The 19046-nt window shown below is 38.5% G+C and overlaps 1 protein-coding gene across 1 annotated transcript in view; it reads left to right on the top strand.

Annotated features, from left to right (window-relative positions):
- Positions 1 to 7818: 7818 nt before the first annotated feature.
- Positions 7819 to 19046, top strand: part of LOC142349835 (FAD synthase-like) — a 47388-nt gene continuing 36160 nt past the window's right edge. The window contains exons 1-2 of the mRNA XM_075401639.1: positions 7819 to 7915; positions 8041 to 8326. Of these exons, the coding sequence (XP_075257754.1) occupies positions 7872 to 7915; positions 8041 to 8326 (330 nt within the window). The 5' untranslated portion in view covers positions 7819 to 7871. The remainder of the gene's footprint in view (positions 7916 to 8040; positions 8327 to 19046) is intronic.

The following is a 19046-nucleotide window of genomic DNA, read 5'->3' as shown; positions in this document are numbered from 1 at the left end:
GTAGTAGTAGTAGTAGTAGTAGTAGTAGTAGTAGTAGTAGTAGTAGTAGTAGTGTAGTAGTAGTAGTAGTAGTAGTAGTAGTAGTAGTAGTAGTAGTAGTAGTAGTAGTAGTAGTAGTAGTAGTAGTAGTAGTAGTAGTAGTAGTAGTAGTAGTAGTAGTAGTAGTAGTAGTAGTAGTAGTAGTAGTAGTAGTAGTAGTGTAGTAGTAGTAGTAGTAGTAGTAGTAGTAGTAGTAGTAGTAGTAGTAGTAGTAGTAGTAGTAGTAGTAGTAGTAGTAGTAGTAGTAGTAGTAGTAGTAGTAGTAGTAGTAGTAGTAGTAGTAGTAGTAGTAGTAGTAGTAGTAGTAGTAGTAGTAGTAGTAGTAGTAGTAGTAGTAGTAGTAGTAGTAGTAGTAGTAGTAGTAGTAGTAGTAGTAGTAGTAGTAGTAGTAGTAGTAGTAGTAGTAGTAGTAGTAGTATAGTAGTAGTAGTAGTAGTAGTAGTAGTAGTAGTAGTAGTAGTAGTAGTAGTAGTAGTAGTAGTAGTAGTAGTAGTAGTAGTAGTAGTAGTAGTAGTAGTAGTAGTAGTAGTAGTAGTAGTAGTAGTAGTAGTAGTAGTAGTAGTAGTAGTAGTAGTAGTAGTAGTAGTAGTAGTAGTAGTAGTAGTAGTATAGTAGTAGTAGTAGTAGTAGTAGTAGTAGTAGTAGTAGTAGTAGTAGTAGTAGTAGTAGTAGTAGTAGTAGTAGTAGTAGTAGTAGTAGTAGTAGTAGTAGTAGTAGTAGTAGTAGTAGTAGTAGTAGTAGTAGTAGTAGTAGTAGTAGTAGTAGTAGTAGTAGTAGTAGTAGTAGTAGTAGTAGTAGTAGTAGTAGTAGTAGTAGTAGTAGTAGTAGTAGTAGTAGTAGTAGTAGTAGTAGTAGTAGTAGTAGTAGTAGTAGTAGTAGTAGTAGTAGTAGTAGTAGTAGTAGTAGTAGTAGTAGTAGTAGTAGTAGTAGTAGTAGTAGTAGTAGTAGTAGTAGTAGTAGTAGTAGTAGTAGTAGTAGTAGTAGTAGTAGTAGTAGTAGTAGTAGTAGTAGTAGTAGTAGTAGTAGTAGTAGTAGTAGTAGTAGTAGTAGTAGTAGTAGTAGTAGTAGTAGTAGTAGTAGTAGTAGTAGTAGTAGTAGTAGTAGTAGTAGTAGTAGTAGTAGTAGTAGTAGTAGTAGTAGTAGTAGTAGTAGTAGTAGTAGTAGTAGTAGTAGTAGTAGTAGTAGTAGTAGTAGTAGTAGTAGTAGTAGTAGTAGTAGTAGTGGGGGACAAAATCCAACCTCACCTCCACGTGGTGTCCCCTGGGGGTAGGTCATGTGCTGCGGCTCTACGCTCACATGGTCGAGCTAACGAGGCACTGGTCTTCTAGTTTGTGGCGCAACTAGTCGTATCTCAGCCTTCAAACACCAAAGCAATGAGTACAATCAACCATGGCCCCGAGTCCCGGGTAAGGGGTGCTAAGAATCTCCCGAGGAACCAACTCAGAATTGCAACTTTAAACGTCAGAACACTGACCCAAGCCGGATCTCTAGAGGCTTTGAAAATGGATCTGGCGCGATACAAGTTGGATATTCTGGGAGTGCAGGAGACGAGATTGCAGGAGCAAGAAATTGATCTCGGAGACCACAAGCTCTACCTGTCTGACTCGTGGTTGTCTGGTGTAAAGTCGAGACAAGGAGGAGTGGGCGTTGCTGTAAAGAAGTCATTGATAAACAGCATCGTAGAACAAGTGGCTCTAAGTGAACGTATTTGCTACGTCAAGTTCGCGGCTCAGAGGAGAGCCAATCTAGCTGTTGTTGTCTGCTACGCACCTACGAATGAAGCTAGTCTCCAAGAGAAGGATTTGTTTTGGAGTCAACTTTCAGACCTAGTTTCCAGTTTCAAACATAGGGAGCGTATTTGTGTCATCGGTGACCTCAATGCAGAGCCTGGACACCAGTTGAATGACACCATGAGCTGCAGAGGCCCGTTTGGAATGGGTGAAGAAAATGAAAACTCTGAAAAGTTGTTATCATTTTGCACTTCACACAAATTACTCGTAGGTGGTACATGGTTCCAGCATAGACAAGTGCATCGGTACACCTTCAACCCTCCCGATCCGAGTTGTCGAAAAAAGATGCTGGATCACATTCTGTTTGCAGAGAGATACAGAGGATGTCTGACGAATGTGAGGTCCAGAAGAGGGAAAACCACAATTACCGATCACGAACTGGTCATTGCGGAAGTATCTATGAAACTTTTGTCTAAAAAGTCATGCTTCACGCCCAGAATCAGTTCTGCAAAGCTGCAAGATGAAACAACGCGTGACTTATTCACGCAGGAGGTCAAGTTACATCTTGATAAGAGCGGCGATTTCGAGAATACAGAGCAGTCTTGGGACAATTTTCGAAAAGCCCTGAACCAAGCAGCAGTGAAATGCCTCCTTCCGGACAAGCGAGTGAACAAACCTTGGATTTCTCCAGATTCTCTGGAACTTATCCGGAAACGAGCCGATCTACAGTTAAAGAAACACAGCAGCGCGGAGGCGCTGTTAGAGTTCACAAACTGCTGTAAGGAAGTCAGAAAAGCTCTACGTGCAGACAAACGGGCATGGCTTGAACGCAAAGGCCAAGAAGTGCAGAGCTTCGCGGATAGAGGCAACTTAAAGGAGGTTTTTGGGGCATCACAGCAGATTTGCCGAAACTGGAGTCCCCAGTTGACCAAATTAGTTTCAAGCACTGGCGTTAACTTACGGACGAAAGAGGAACGACTTGAACGCTGGACGGAACATTTTAGTCAACTCCTGAATCCCTCAACATTCAGTTGCAGTACGAGATTGGATCCCGAAGAAGCAGCTGAAAGCTTGCCGATTGACCTGAGCCCAATTCGATTTGAAGAAGTGCTTGAAGCTGTCCGCAGGTTGAAGAATGGCAAGGCAAGTGGACCCGATAACATTTCCTGTGAGATGTTGAAAGCACACAAGGGTATTGTCGAGTGGCTCTGGGACATCATAGATAAATGTTGGTCGACGGAAGTTCTGCCCGATGACTGGAAGGTAGCAGAAATTGTCCCATTATACAAGAGTAAAGGAAAGAGGTCAGAGTGTTCGAAACACCGAGGGATCTCTCTATTGTCAGTACCAGGCAAGGTGTTCGCTTCCGTTACTCTCAATCGATGCAAAGATTCAGTGGATCGCGTCATAAGGGAAGAGCAGTGCGGCTTCAGAAAAAGCAGAGGATGCGCCGATCAACTCTTTGCCCTGCGTCAAATAATAGAGAAATCAATGGCGTTTCAATTGGATATTAGCTTTTGTTTCATAGACTTTCGAGCGGCATTCGATTCTGTCGATCGTGAGCAGATGTACCAGATAATGAAACACTATGGTCTGCCGCAAAAAGTGATAAACATCATAAGAAACAGCTATGATGGATTCAAATGTCGAGTCAAAGCCGAAGGTGAGAAGGGACGCTTATTTGATGTCAGAACAGGCGTTAGGCAGGGTGATGTGTGGTCCCCAATCCTGTTCGGCCTTGTCATCAACTACATTTTAGCTAACTCGGTGCATGGAGGATTAGACATTGGGAGATTGGTGGCTGACTTAGATTTTGCTGATGATGTTGCTCTCGTGGGGGTCTCAGACAGTGAGGTGCAAGAAAACCTACATCGAATCGAGGCCCTAGCGGAAGCCGCTGGTCTGAAGATTAATGTGGCCAAAACAAAGAATATGGGCGTAAAATGCGACAGCCCAAATGTTGTTGCAGTGCCTAGTAGCCAACAGAACTAATACTAAGATGTCAGAACTGTCAGCGGCAATTCAGTACAGTTACCGGACGCAAAGTGCACCAAACAAGATTCTGCAAAGCCGGTTTGTCAAAGAATGTCGTCGACAAGTCAAAGTTCGAGCAACTAGAGGCGAGCCTCACCTGTGACAAGTGTGAAAGGAAGTTCAAAACAGTCAATGGCCGAAAAGTTCACCAATCGAGATACTGTGGCAAACCTAAAGCAGCTGCCACACGCGTGTTTTCCTGCAAAGTACAAGATGTTATCGGAAACGAGTTTGAAAACATAGAAGCGTTCAAGTATCTCGGATCATATGTCAGCCTCAAGCATGGAGACCTCCAGGAAGTCAATTGCAAACTTGCAGAAGGTAGACAACGGTTTGCTAACTTCCAAAATCTCTGGAAGAGCAAGCAGCTCAGCGTGCACCTCAAGTGCAATTTGTACAAAGCACTCGTTTTATCAGCCGTGCTGTACAGCTCAGAGACTTGGACTCTTTCGAAATTAATGGAGAGAAAACTTGAGAGTTTCCACTGTGGTTGTCTTCGGAGAATTCTACGTGTGTCATATCTGGAGAAAGCAACGAACGATGAAATTATGTCAAGATCGCGAATGCCCCAACTATCCACGATGATCATGCTCAAACGGATAAAATGGTACGGTCACATCCAGAGAATGGAACCAGGAAGATTAGCCCGCAGTGCCTTCGATTGGGACCCGCCCGATCAATACGCCCATGCCAGACGCGCTCCTGGGGGGCAACGGAAAACGTGGATGAGTCAAATCGAAGGAGACTGTGTACGAAACAAAGTATCGTTCACCAGATTGCAGGAGAAAGCAGCAACCGGGTCAAAGAATGCCTTCAACAATTTCGTCGTACAGCACTTCACAGAATAACCAAACAAATAACTCTTCTTGTTTTGTTTGTATTTGTATTTGTATTTGTATTTGTTGCCAACCGTGCCTTTATTTCATATTTGGAATTAAAGTGTTGAAACAGTAGTAGTAGTAGTAGTAGTAGTAGTAGTAGTAGTAGTAGTAGTAGTAGTAGTAGTAGTAGTAGTAGTAGTAGTAGTAGTAGTAGTAGTAGTAGTAGTAGTAGTAGTAGTAGTAGTAGTAGTAGTAGTAGTAGTAGTAGTAGTAGTAGTAGTAGTAGTAGTAGTAGTAGTAGTAGTAGTAGTAGTAGTAGTAGTAGTAGTAGTAGTAGTAGTAGTAGTAGTAGTAGTAGTAGTAGTAGTAGTAGTAGTAGTAGTAGTAGTAGTAGTAGTAGTAGTAGTAGTAGTAGTAGTAGTAGTAGTAGTAGTAGTAGTAGTAGTAGTAGTAGTAGTAGTAGTAGTAGTAGTAGTAGTAGTAGTAGTAGTAGTAGTAGTAGTAGTAGTAGTAGTAGTAGTAGTAGTAGTAGTAGTAGTAGTAGTAGTAGTAGTAGTAGTAGTAGTAGTAGTAGTAGTAGTAGTAGTAGTAGTAGTAGTAGTAGTAGTAGTAGTAGTAGTAGTAGTAGTAGTAGTAGTAGTAGTAGTAGTAGTAGTAGTAGTAGTAGTAGTAGTAGTAGTAGTAGTAGTAGTAGTAGTAGTAGTAGTAGTAGTAGTAGTAGTAGTAGTAGTAGTAGTAGTAGTAGTAGTAGTAGTAGTAGTAGTAGTAGTAGTAGTAGTAGTAGTAGTAGTAGTAGTAGTAGTAGTAGTAGTAGTAGTAGTAGTAGTAGTAGTAGTAGTAGTAGTAGTAGTAGTAGTAGTAGTAGTAGTAGTAGTAGTAGTAGTAGTAGTAGTAGTAGTAGTAGTAGTAGTAGTAGTAGTAGTAGTAGTAGTAGTAGTAGTAGTAGTAGTAGTAGTAGTAGTAGTAGTAGTAGTAGTAGTAGTAGTAGTAGTAGTAGTAGTAGTAGTAGTAGTAGTAGTAGTAGGGATTTGGCCATTCGATGTTGTCGGGCGCGGGGACCGTGTCCCTTTTCTTTGTCCATGGTTGCTGTTAAATTTTCCACGTATCGCTGACTAGTTCCTTTTAACTCGTTTCAAATTGTCGCCACAGAAAATTGAGCAGTCGACTTTTCAAACTCGCTGCATTTCCAAATTGTAAACTCTGTGGAAGTCTATTCACAAGAGCACAAGTTCTAAAGAATAAGCTTTGCTGGCAAATTTCAAGACGTGGTTTGGAATGGTCGAACTTCATATCGTTGTCACGTAATGAGCGTGTGGTGTTCCTCATGCAGACAAATTGGTCATTGTTAAAGTTGAAGTGACCCGTAAGAGATTTTGAAAGAAAAAATAAATCTTGTAGTTGTAGATATAAAGAAAGCGGTAAGATACGACTAAAATAAAGTAGTTCTTCATAATTTTTATTGCTCGTGTTGTTGATCCATTTCAAAGTTTTTTTCAGAAAACTTTCGAGTACTTTTGTGTTTGTTACATTAGCAAACCAACAAACACTTCCGTATAACAAAACGGGCAATACCATAGATTTGTACAAGATCAATTTAACTGACGGAGTTAGGCGTGGTGAGCTTCTTTTTAACATGAACAGAACTCCGAGCGCTTTGCTCGCGGACTTTTTATGTGGATGTCCCACTTGAGATCCCTTGTTACATAAACTCCTAACTCCTTCTGTATGTATATTTTTCTATCAAGGTTCCGGAGAAACTGGAGTGATGCATGGAATTAGACATTGAGATATGAGAGCATTTTTCAACTTTTAAGGGAAGTTTGTGTTGTTCACTCCATTTCATCACTCTAGTAAGATCCATTTGACAGATAAGTCTGGACCTGTTAACTGATATGAATTTAGCGTCGTCGGCACAGAGGAGAGGAACAACAGCTCTGGAAGTTTCTGGTAAATCATTGACGTAGATTACAAAGAAGAGAGATGCCAGAAGAGATCCTTGCGGAACTCCACTTGTAACCTTAACGCTTTCAGAAAAATGACTGTTGATTCTAACTCTTTGCGTCCTTCCGATTAAATAAGATTGCAATAATTTGATAATTTTCCCCGCGGACACCAAGATTGAATAGATTTGTTAAGAGAATACCGTGATCGACATCAAACATTTTCTCAAAGTCAGTATAAATTATGTCAATACTTTCTTTTGAATCAATTAATTTATAGATAGATTCTAGGTAAACTAAGAGTTGAACGACGCAAGACCGACCTTTTCGAAATCCATATTGAGCTTGGAAAATTGGTTCTAAGTGCCGGTAAAGACATGTAAACAAACAATGTTCGAAAATTTTAGATGCAATTGTAAGAAGAGAAACCTGCCTATAATTCTCTACATCAGACTTACAACCTTTTTTGTAGGTCCTCTTACAAAGTGCTGAGATATATACTTTTTCTAGCTATTTAACTCACAACTCATATTAGTAGTGGACAATTCTCTGCACTTGTGGAAACGGCAAACCCATCAAAAGATCAATGCTGCCAAAAACAAGGGTGCTGTACCCCCCAGAGACAAAATGGAAAGATCCCTAAAGTCTAATATTACACTAGTACTAAACTCTCCCCAAAAGTTGGTAATCTGTCGTTGAAAAAGGGAAGCTGTTATCGAAGGACGGAGCTGTAATTGTTCTCCTACGGTATATTTGTCTTTCATCTTCTGCTTCACCTTTATATAGTCCTTCTTTTTATATTCTTGTTCTTTTATTATGAGATTTGAAAAAATATTAAATGCTTAGAGCTAACCGGACCAGCCAACATTTACCCAGTGTTGTGGGTGAATGCATTCCTCGTTTAAATTCACTTCTGAGTGAGCACACTGACAGGCATCCAATTTCTTGAAGTGTGTATAGGAGAAAATCACATGCAAGCCCACCCCACACCTATAATTATTTTTAAATACATTACCTCCCTCTAAATATAAAGCTTCACTGTTTAACCTGTGAAGATGACATTTGTTGTGATCCACTTGGCCTTTTTCTCGCGGATTCGTTTCGTGTTAAATCTTGTCAGGCATTTTACGTCTTTGAGGTTCATTTTATACAGCAAGTGATATGGTTTGTGATGTTTGGCTGAATAATTTGTGAAAGAGAATTGGTCGCTTGGTTGTGGTTTTACGTTTTGAGATAGTCAGAGAGTGATAAGTATTAATTACATTATCTTTTCAGTTTCTTATAATGACTTCTTGCACCAAGGACATATGACGACTCTGTGGTTTAAACAAACGTTCCTGACCAAAATTTGGTAAGATATATTATTTCGAACAAATGTTATTTACTGTCTAAGCTGATAAGAAAGGAAACTAACGACAGAGCTACTCCGAATTATTGGCTTGATATTTATTGCGAAAACTTGATATCCTGTTTCAGTTTTCTGTCGCATGTTATGACTCCACTTTTGCGAAAACAAACAGTTGGATTAATTATTATTGGAGATGAAATTCTGAACGGACGCGTAGAAGATACAAACTCTCGATTTGCTCTGAAACAATTTTTCCAATGGGGAGCAAAGGTGAAAAGGATAACTGTATTGCCCGATGAGATTGAAAGCATCAGTGATGAAGTTGCCAAATTTGCTGCTCTGTATGATTTTGTAGTAACTACTGGTGGAATTGGACCTACAGATGACGATGTAACCTACCGGGCAGTTGCAAAGGTCAGAAAGTTCGCTTTTTGACTCTCTCTTGGGCTCATTTATTTTTCCTGTCTTTAATGTCGAGTAGTACCAGAGCGTTTATATATTCAATAGTTTTATAAGTTATTTAATTGCTATCGAACGAAGTTTGTAGCAATTATATTAGTCATGTGTTAATTATTTTTACTACTCAAAATTATTTTTACTATTTTATTTAGTAGTAATTACAGTAGTAATTATTTTTACTACTCGAAGAGGAGTATTGAGATTCTACAGATTTTTTTACAATCCAAAGTACTTGGATTGTATTGATATGCTGTCTTGTTTTAAAGATCTGTTCACACTTTCTTTGAATTTTTCACGTCAATGAGAGGTCAAATTAGAGTGGTGATTGTAGTCATGCTGAAGTAGGAAAGGGGTGTGAAAAATTGAGTAGTTGTGAGGCTTGATTTTTGCCAAATTGGCTTCAAAGTGGAGTGAGAAGTTCGTGTCAGAACAAATTTTCAGTTTTTCAGAGGAAATATTTTGACGTGCGTCATTTCAACTTGTGTTTTCAGTGTTTCTTCTCTTGAGTGCTATTAAAATGATACATACTGCGTGAATGAATCAATGGGCAGCTATAGCTTTTTATGACATAAAATATTAGTGAATATTTGAATTTTGCCCACTTCTCTAAATATTACTCGTCCTAGCACTTAGTATCATTAAGGAGTTAATAATTAGATATAAATGAATCTAATTAGACGTAAAGGAACCTAATTATTAGTGTGAGTCGACAGCTTGCGATTTTCTTGACTTTGACACTATTTGTTCTGAAAAAATTTTCGTTGAATTTTGAGTTTTTCGTAAATTTATTGATTTTTTTATCTTAACATTTAATCGCATTAGGAACATGAGTAGTGATGTGTCTTTCTGGGCAAACTACGGGGGGGGGGGGGTAATAAGTGTCTTCCCGTGAACACTACGGGGGGGACACAAGTGTCTTCCTGGGCAAACTACAGGGTGGGACACTTTGAAATTCTTTCTCCTTATTTCCCCTGCCATGCATGAAACTAATCTTAGGAAACCATTTTCCCTCCACTTGCGTGACTGGTTTGCCGCTATGGGCTTGAAGCCATTTTAACTACCACCGCTTTTGCTTTGAAAGTGAATTCGTCATATGTCTGCGCCAGGGTACTTTAATCTTGTTTGGGTCTGGGCAAACTCCGGGGGGGACATAAGTGTCTTCCCGTGAACACTACAGGGGGGGGGGGGGGGGGGGGGACACAAGTGTCTTCCCGTGAACACTACAGGGGGGACACAAGTGTCTTCCCGGTCAAACTACAGGGGGGGACACAAGTGTCTTCCCGGTCAAACTACAGGAGGGGACACAAGTGTCTTCCCGTGAACACTACAGGGGGGGGGGGGGGGGGGGGCACAAGTGTCTTCCCGGTCAAACTACAGGGGGGGGGGGACACATAGATTTTTTATTTGTTTTTCGCTGAGTCTTATGGAGGGGAGGGGGGACACTTGCATTTTTAAAAAAATCAGTTTAAGGAAACCAACCAGGAAGAACTTTAAAAACCTTGGGGGAAAAGGAGCTGTCATGTAGACACAAAAAAAAGTAATTATCATACCATGCAAAAGTCACCTAATTTTCATTTGTCTATAATGCTTGCTCAAAAACAGCATGACAACAACAATCGCGACGGTAGATTTAAAAACCATTCATGAAATCTATAAATTAATAAAAACAGACTATCCAGAACATAATGAAATATTTCTTTACTTTTTGGCAACCTGCTTGCACTTGGACCCTGATGTTAACCTCGAAATTGCACTAAAACTGAGGCCTTATGGTGGGATCATTGGAATAGATAACTCTTCATTGGATGCATATTTGAAATCATTTAAAGTGCTTCGCTTACATGCAATTCTTCATGATGCCTCTGGATTTATTGCAGAGTATAGCCAAAAGGGTCCAGGATACTCTTACGTTTTGCCTTGTCCAATCACAAACGCTTACGTTGGTCACCTGACAGGTTTATTCTTCTGCATGTTCGTGAAAACTTTTAAACGTAACTTATTCAGTTTGCTGGAATGTTGAGTCCGGAGATTGTTGTTATAGATTTTGAAGGTTTTCGACACAAAAAGAGTGGATTCATTATAAAAGAATTATCTATTTGTTCAAACAACTACTCAGACACGGTTCTTTTTTTTCCTCCAATTTCCTTCAACTCGCTGTCCTCGAGTGAGAGGAAATCGCATCAGTGGGTATCGAAGCATTTGCATGGTATTTTGTGGGACAGCGGCAGCTACCCTTACTGGTTTCTATCACAAATATTTATAGCAATCAAGATCCGTTTTCCTACTGCTAAATTCTACGCAAAGGGGAAGGAGAAGACGGAGACACTGCAAAAACTCCTCCAAAAAGACGTCACAAATTTAGAAACATTGCTATGTCCAAAAATTGAAGAAATCTTCACTCCAGTAGAGCACTTGACTTGTTCACTTCATTCATCTATACTACCATTCAAACAAAAGAAAAAGCATTGCGGAAAGAGAAAGGCACAGATGTACTTTTATTGGATAACACTACCAACTAATGAGTCGTCGTGTGGAGAAAGCAACTCCTTCAGTTCTTCAAGTGAATTTATCTCCAAATTTGACAGTATGCAGTTGCATTGCGAGTGATAACCAGTTGACAGTGACTTTTCTGAAAGAAGAAAAAATTGATTCTCGTGGACAAACTATACTGAGGAAGCAGCAAATACTTTGTAATACTGCTGAAATTGAAACACTAAAGAAATATCTTTCACTGCTGGAGTACTTTCAAATGTATCATGTCTTTACAAGAGAAAATGAAAAAACTGAAACTAACCCCTTTACCTACGCCCAAGTATCCAGTGCCAGTACCAGTACCCCTGGACGATGAGAGTCTCCCCGATGAAATCAAAGAGGTAGTCAGAGAAGGAAAGGTGGAGTCAATTGTCTACTATGGCAATGACTACGGATTCAAGCGAACTATAAAGTAAAATATAAGAAGGAAGACAAAAACTCTGAATTTATTACATACGAATTTTTTATGGTTGATGAACTAACTAAATAATAAACTAACAGAATTTTTGAATTAAATTCATTTTTGAAAATCCTTTGCTTTCAAAATGAGTCAATCAGGAGATCAATTAGATTGCGCTGGCAGTGGAGGAGCAGGAATCACTGATTTGGTTTTTGATGATCAAAACCAAGAGAGACGGTCTTGGAGGTTTTGCAATTCTAGATTACCGCGCTCTGAGGTAGTTTATTTTACACAAGTTTCGATAATAGTTTTTCTTATTGTAATTTCACTGACCAAATTAGTTTTTTTCCACCTCGATTGTGAAGAATCAACATTTTGGCTTTCATTGCTATCGCGCACAGTTAGATACGCACTTCCAAATCCTAAGTTATGATTAAAATAATCTCAACGAGTGATCGTCTCTTCATGGCAGTCTGTGGTCCTTCAGGTTGTGGAAAGACCGAAATTATTTTTCAAATGCTTCTTAAGAATACGTTTTTCCCTAATTTCAAGTCAATATACTATTTCTATCAACATGATCAACCAAAATTTCAAACGATGGAGCGTAACTTGAACATTTATTTTACCAAATTCTCGGGATTTGAATTCCTTTCACAGTTGGAAATCTGTTTGCTCGTCTTTGACGATTCTTGCGAGGAAATTTTCAATGACAAGGAGTTTTCAAAACTTGCAACAGCTGGACGCCACAAAAAGATCAGTGTTATCTATGTTAAGCATAATTTGTTTCAACAGAGTAAATGGTCTCGAACAATTGATCTCTACACAACACACATCATTTTGTTCAAATCTCCCAGATATATACAGCAGATAAGTTATATTGGAAAACAACTCAATAACACAAACTTTTCAAAAGACAGCTGTGATCTTGCAACAAAACAACCATTCGGACACTTATTGATTGATTTAGACCCAAAAACAACCGACTCACTACGTTATTGTTCAAATATTGTACCACCGGGGCCAACAATTTTCTATCTGCCATCTTCCAAAGCTGTAATTACCCACCTCACAAATGAGAGAGAAAGAGATATGTATGCTGAGGCGAATGGTCGAAATGCCGGAAAGCATGCTAAAAAAATTCATCAAAAAATCATCAAATAAATTTATAAAATTTCTCTGTGAATGCTTTCTCAATGTTATAGATGGAAACGTGCCCACAGATAAAAGTTTACTTGAAAACTACGAAACATCATTCCGACATTTTCTTTCCAAAGAGACAAGTTTGAGGAAAAAGCGTCAGCTATTGGTAAAAAATTTACATCTACTTCGAAGCATAAGTCTCTCTTGTTACCTTTACTTGAAGAAGTAGTAATGCATGCGGAAGTGTTTGTCTTGATACCGAAAAGAATGTTTGTGTCAAAACAACCGACTAGGACAGAAATTTTGGATAATCCCATTTATAAACAGAAAGCTGCTCAATTGTCACTCCTCCAACGAAACAACCCAACCGATTTTGAAAGCAAAGAGGCGACTGAACAGGAAACTAATAAAACTAATATCGTGAACAAGCGCAAAAGAAGAAGAACAAGTAGTGTTGATTTAAGAAGTGAATTGGATGATGGAAGTGAAAGTGTACAGTCTTTCTTTAGTGATGATGGCGAAATTGAGCCCTCATTGAAAAAAAGACAATCAGACTTTGACTCTATAATGTCAGAAGTAGAATTAATGGAAGAAAACAAAATCCAAAGAGCGGAAATCATCCTAAACAAGATATTAAGTTCAGAAACAGTTTCCGTTGAGGACCCGGGTGGTTTCCCTCATATTGAGGACAAACCTATGAGAGTTAAAGTGTCAACTTTTTTGTACAATTTGCAACAGCCGACAAAGAAAATTGACCTAGCCGTGTTCACAAATATTTTGCACGAACTCAAGATACCCCCGCACTTAGTATCCAACACATGCTAATAAAGTTCTCAAAGAAGTTTACAGCGATGAGGAGAAAGAAGAGGAAACCGAACAAATTCAAGGAGAATCAGAAAAACAACAAAGAAGCGAACAGAGAGGTGGAAGTCAAAGTAAAGCCTCCGGATCAAAAACTGCAGAACCAAAAAATCAAACAAACAAAAAGACAGAGCAGGAGACGAAAGGAACAAAATGGTCTAACTATAAAAGATGTGAAACTACTGGATAGACTCTATTCTAATGGTCCAGCATCATTCGGAAGTTCAAAGCGATTAAAAGATTTCAGTAAACTGCCAATGACAAAAGTCAAAATGTATTTGGAAACAAAACCATCACAAAATATCGTGCACAGCGGTTGAATTTTCCGCGATTAAAAGTAATCGTCAACGATCTGAATGAAATCTGGTCTTTAGATTTAGCTCATGTTGATAAACTTGCAAAATACAATCGTGATGTTAAATATTTGCTCGTAGCAGTTGACTGCCTCTCGAGGTATCTACGTGTTGAACCGTTGAAAACAAAAAATGCAACAGAAACCGCAAAGGTCTTCCGAAACATGATCAAACACAAGCAACCACAAAAAGTTTTGGGTTGATGATGGTACTGAGTTTTTGGGAGCTTTCAAAACACTCTGCAACAAACGAGGAATTCATTTGTATAGTACTTTCAGCGGAAAGAAGTCTGTGTTTGCAGAAAGAAACATCAGGTCACTTAAAAATATTATTTACCGATATTTGGAGGAAAAATGGACGTATTCTTATATTAACAATTTGGATCAATTCGTAAAAACTATCAACTCCCGTGTTAATCGTGTCACCAAACTTGCTCCTAACAAAGTTACCAAAAAAGATGTACCAAGACTTGTAGCATTAACTGTGGAGACACGTCGCAGTCAAAAACCAAAACTTTATGTGGGTGATTTTGTTCGAATCGTTAAAAAGGAAAAAACTTTCCGAAAAGGATACAAGCAATCTTTCACTGACGAAGTTTTTGAAATTGCCGGTATTCCGACGCTTAATCCACCTACATATTCTCTTATTAATTCTAATAAAGAAATTATCCAGGGCAAGTTTTACCAGCCAGAATTACAACTAGTACGAGAATCTCCAAATCAAAATGAGTAGTAACCGTTTTGAGGATGAGTTCACAGTACACGTTATATCATCTGCTTCGATGGACATTTTCCAGGAAAACACTTTAGCAAATTTCAGAAATTTTTTTAATGATGAAATTAATCTCACAGGAGACTGGAGAGTGGCTCTGAGTGAAATCATTTTTCCAACAAAAATTGAACACATACTTAATGGAGATTTGGTTGCGTTCAGTCTCAGGGGATATGAGGAATCACAAAATCGCGCAACTGGATCCAACGTCATTTCACGACCCTACAATGGAGAAAAATTAGCGTTTATGGCTGGCACTTATGATAGTTGCTCAACTTTTAGCAACTATCAAGAGAACAGTTGGACTGCCTAACTTCTCTTTCCGAGAAATCAAAAGCAGTGGGAAATACGAAATGATTTTTGGTAAATACGAGGGAATTACCTTTCCAAGTGAAGAAATACCCACTATAATTGGCTTTAAAGGTATTCCAGATGGTTACGGAATTCATATTGGATACAAAATGATTCCCACAACAGCGAACCGATTAATGAAAAATGATGATACGAAAGCCTATTATGGTGATTTTCCAGCAGACCTTTGCGCTGGAAAGCATTTAATTTTTATTTACACAAACATTATTGAGTATCAGTATGTGGGTGATGCGAAAGCACCATTGTTAAGAGTCATTGATTCAAAACAGCGTTTGAAAAACGGTAGCGTTTGTGAGTTGGAGCCCACTCACCGGATAGTTTTCACAAATTTAGACTACAAAAAACTATTTTCGAACACCATTCAGTCAATATCAATTGAGCTACGAACTGAAACGGGACAGTTAGTTCCCTTTTCGGGGACTGGTAAAGTTATTTTAACACTACAATTTAAAAAATTTGGTGATTAAATGGATTCCTACTACGCAAACCAAGCATCATCATTGCCTCACTTTTCCGGTCACTATAGACAAAGAGTTAGTGGTTTTGGAGCATTAGCTAGCGGTATTGGACGTGTTGCACTGCCACTTGCTCGGAAGTTTGTTCTGCCAGCAGCTAAACGCATCGGAAGAGAACTGTTGCTACAAGGCGTCCCTGAGTTGATGGATGTTATCGGTAAAAAGAAATCACCAAAGCAAGCTCTAAAGAACACCATTTCAAACACAGTGAAAAAACAAACAGGTGGATCTTTAGCCCTCCGAATGCGACGAACGAGAAGAATTAGAAGGAATTCAAAACGCTTACGCGCTGGACCAAGGAAAACAACCAAACGCAAAACCACCATTTCACGAAAAAGAGTACCCAAAAGAAGTCGGTCGGACTTCTTCGCCAAAGTAAAAGATGATCGGTAATATGTTACCAGCCGAAGCAACGCATAGTTCGTTGGATTTATTCGAGAAACCAGCTCTCCTTGTTACATTTGACGGAAGTTTTTGTCAGAAATTGGGACCGGTTTACAGCCCTAATGGACCAATGCTAGAGTTTGAAGTTGCAGGAGACCGCAACAATTTCATTGATCTCCAAAAAATTTTTCTTGAAATCAAGTGCAAGATTGTACAGTCTTCTGATGCTGATTTGAAATATGACAACACTGCTGCTGCAGTTGTGACTAAAACAGACGCGCCATACTTTTGCAACAATGTCCTACATTCACTTTTTTCTGATTGTACAGTATCTGCTAACGGTTTGAAAATTTCAAGTGCCTATGGTAACTATGCCCACAAAAGTTTCATCGAAACCGAGTTTTCTCACAATAAAGATGCCAAAAGCACGTGGTTGGCATGTCAAGGCTATTCTTATGAAGCAAACCCCGGGGGAATTGCAGCATCCGAAATCACCAGACGAAAAACTTTAGTCAGAGCATCTGCTGAGTGTACATTTTACGGAAAGGTGGCGGTTGACTTCTTTACCTGTGATCGACATCTTCTCAGTGGTGTAACACTCCGAATCTCTTTTCGGCGATCAATTGACGATTTTTCTTTAATTTCAGATGACGCTGCAAAATCCTACAAAATAAAAATTACAGAAGCTAACTTATATGTACGGAAAATGACGCTGAACGATGATGTTGTGTCAGCAATAGAAAAGACCCTGCTGTCCAGTCCAGCATCCTATCCTTACCTAGAAACGATTACTAAAACTTTTCTGGCTTCTGCCGGTTTGCAGAGCTGGAAGCAAGAAGATGTTTTTGGCAGAGAACCCATTAGAAGACTCGCCATTTGCTTAAACACGAACGAAGCTTTCCTCGGAAGCAAGCTGCTTAACCCATTTCACTATAGAAAATTCAATTTGGAACAAATTTGCATTTACCGTAATGGTCTTCCCGTTGCTGACAGTCCTATTTCAACTGATGATTCAAAACGTGTTTTCTTTAACACTATGTCAGATCTAGCCTATATCGACAATGGACATGGAATCAGTCTAGAAGACTACCCAAATCATTTTATTATGATTTTCGATCTGACGAGTACTCAGCAGGTGTCTCACGATTTTATTCACCCTGAACATACAAATTGTTCTGTATCAATTGACCTTAAGTTTTCTGCTGCCTTAGCTCATAATGTAGAAATATTCATTATTGGGGAAAAAGCAAGTACCATTTATATTGATTCGGCGCGGAAAGTTTCAAAGAATCATATTTTAACAAACTAGTGGACGAAGACAACTTGAACTCTCTAATTCAGAGATGTTCGGAACTCAAATACAAATTTTGTGGAGTTTATGCGGCTGATAATTTTCCAACCAACTTAACCGACAACAGCTTCATTATAGTCAATATTTCAACGTCTGCATCAATTGGAACCCATTGGATTCTTCTCTGCCAAAAAGATCAAAAAATTATTTTTGCAGATCCCTTAGGCCAAACTCCATCGTCATACAAACACTTGCAGAGCAGAATAGTCTCAAACTTTAATGTTAATACCGTATTTGAATTACTGAGAAACCAACCTATACAGAAAAAAAAACTCAATTTTGTGTGGCTTATTTTGTATTTATATTGCTCATATTATTTTCAGTGGACAAAAACTTGTAAAAATGAGTGATATTGATTTGCTTCATTTTGCGCTTCATATGATGTTCTAACATTACTAACCTATATTGAAAATAAATTTTTTTTTTCAAAATTTAATTTTTTCTTCATAAAGGAAACGAACACACAGAACATCAGAATCAATTTCCAACTTTCCATATCCACTAATAAAAATATCCATTACTTGACAAAAAGCACCAACATGCGGTCCAGAGAGAATCGACTGAAATCTTTTCAGAGTTTCAGTTGTTAGTTGATCAGTTTGAATTGGTTGATTTTTTTTGCTTCGATGCATTTAATTCCAAACTTTTGTGTCCAGCAAAGTTTCAGTTGTTAGTTGATCAGTTTGAATTGGTTGATTTTTTTTGCTTCGATGCATTTAATTCCAAACTTTTGTGTCCAGCAAAGTTTCGGTATAAGCAGTCAGGTTGTTGAAATTTGTTTGTGACGTTTTTCGTAAAAATTGGCAAACGCTTTTGAGTGGAAGCAGTAGTGTCTGCTTTTGAGAATCCGTTGAAACTGCTTTTTGTTGTACTCCACTGCCAGCAAGAGTTTTTGAAAAACATCTCCCTTTGCCTCCAGTGTATCCGAAGACGAGAACAGATACTTGAAAGTTGTAAAAAGACACGGAACTGAACACGGTTTTGTTTGTTTGAGAAAGTCTGCTGAGAACTCCGACACGTCGATAAGAACATGGTAATGATTAGTAGGGTTGTAATCACAGTGGACACTCTCAAAATGCATGCAAAAGGCAAAGTTCTTGAGAGAAGAAAAATTAGGTTTTTCTTCCGATATGAAATATTTAAAGTTTTTCTGAAACTGCTTGAAGAAACCCGGAGAACGCTCATACATCGCTTCCACCATTTTCTAATATATTATAATTAGTCTGAATTGTCGTGCTCGTCGTCTTTTTTAGTTTTACGTCTTTTCGCTGCTGGAGCTTTGTTAGCTTGATCGTTTTCAGTAGCTGTACCTACAGCAGCAGACCGTATTTTTGCTGACCTTTTTGACAAAAGCTCAAACTCATCTAAAGTTAGAGTAATTCGTTGTTGAAGTTCATATTCCTTGTCAACTTTTTTAAATAGCTTGAGAAATACATAGGCACCCGTATTTTCATAAGACTTCACTGTTGCGCGTATCAATCTTTTCTCTGTTCTAGAGATTTCAAAATACACGTCTCCAAACTCTGCGTCCTTATCAGCAGTAAATGGCATTTTCAAGAATTGTGTACTTAAACTGTGTCAAACTACCTGTTTTGAAAGAATTTTCGGAAATGATTTTTATTTACAAGTACCTTTAACACACAAAACACAAACAACACTTTAAATGCTTACTACTGATAAGAGCGCTCTTGGTTAACATTTAAGCTTCTGATTTGAATTTGAATGTAAGTCTAGGTTATAAAACTTGGCAATTTTGTCAAAATGTTAGACAAAACTCGTGACCCTCACTTAAACTGTTTTATTGCGTTGGTAATAAAGTTTATATTTGGATAATATTACTCAACATAGAGCAGGAACTAGTACAATTTAATGGAAAACAAATGTGACCTCTGGGTGTGTCCATAGATAAGAAAGAACTCACAATTACACAGCAAGCGTTTGATAGAAGGCTTTAGGCCTTTGATATAACACAGTCTATACTAAACAAAACTGGTTG

This window comes from Convolutriloba macropyga, chromosome 11 (genome assembly GCF_964194025.1).
Source record: "Convolutriloba macropyga chromosome 11, txConMacr16.3, whole genome shotgun sequence".
Taxonomy (NCBI): domain Eukaryota; kingdom Metazoa; phylum Xenacoelomorpha; order Acoela; family Convolutidae; genus Convolutriloba; species Convolutriloba macropyga.
Note: the sequence above shows the minus strand (reverse complement) of the source record. Positions and strands in the feature narration are given on the sequence as shown.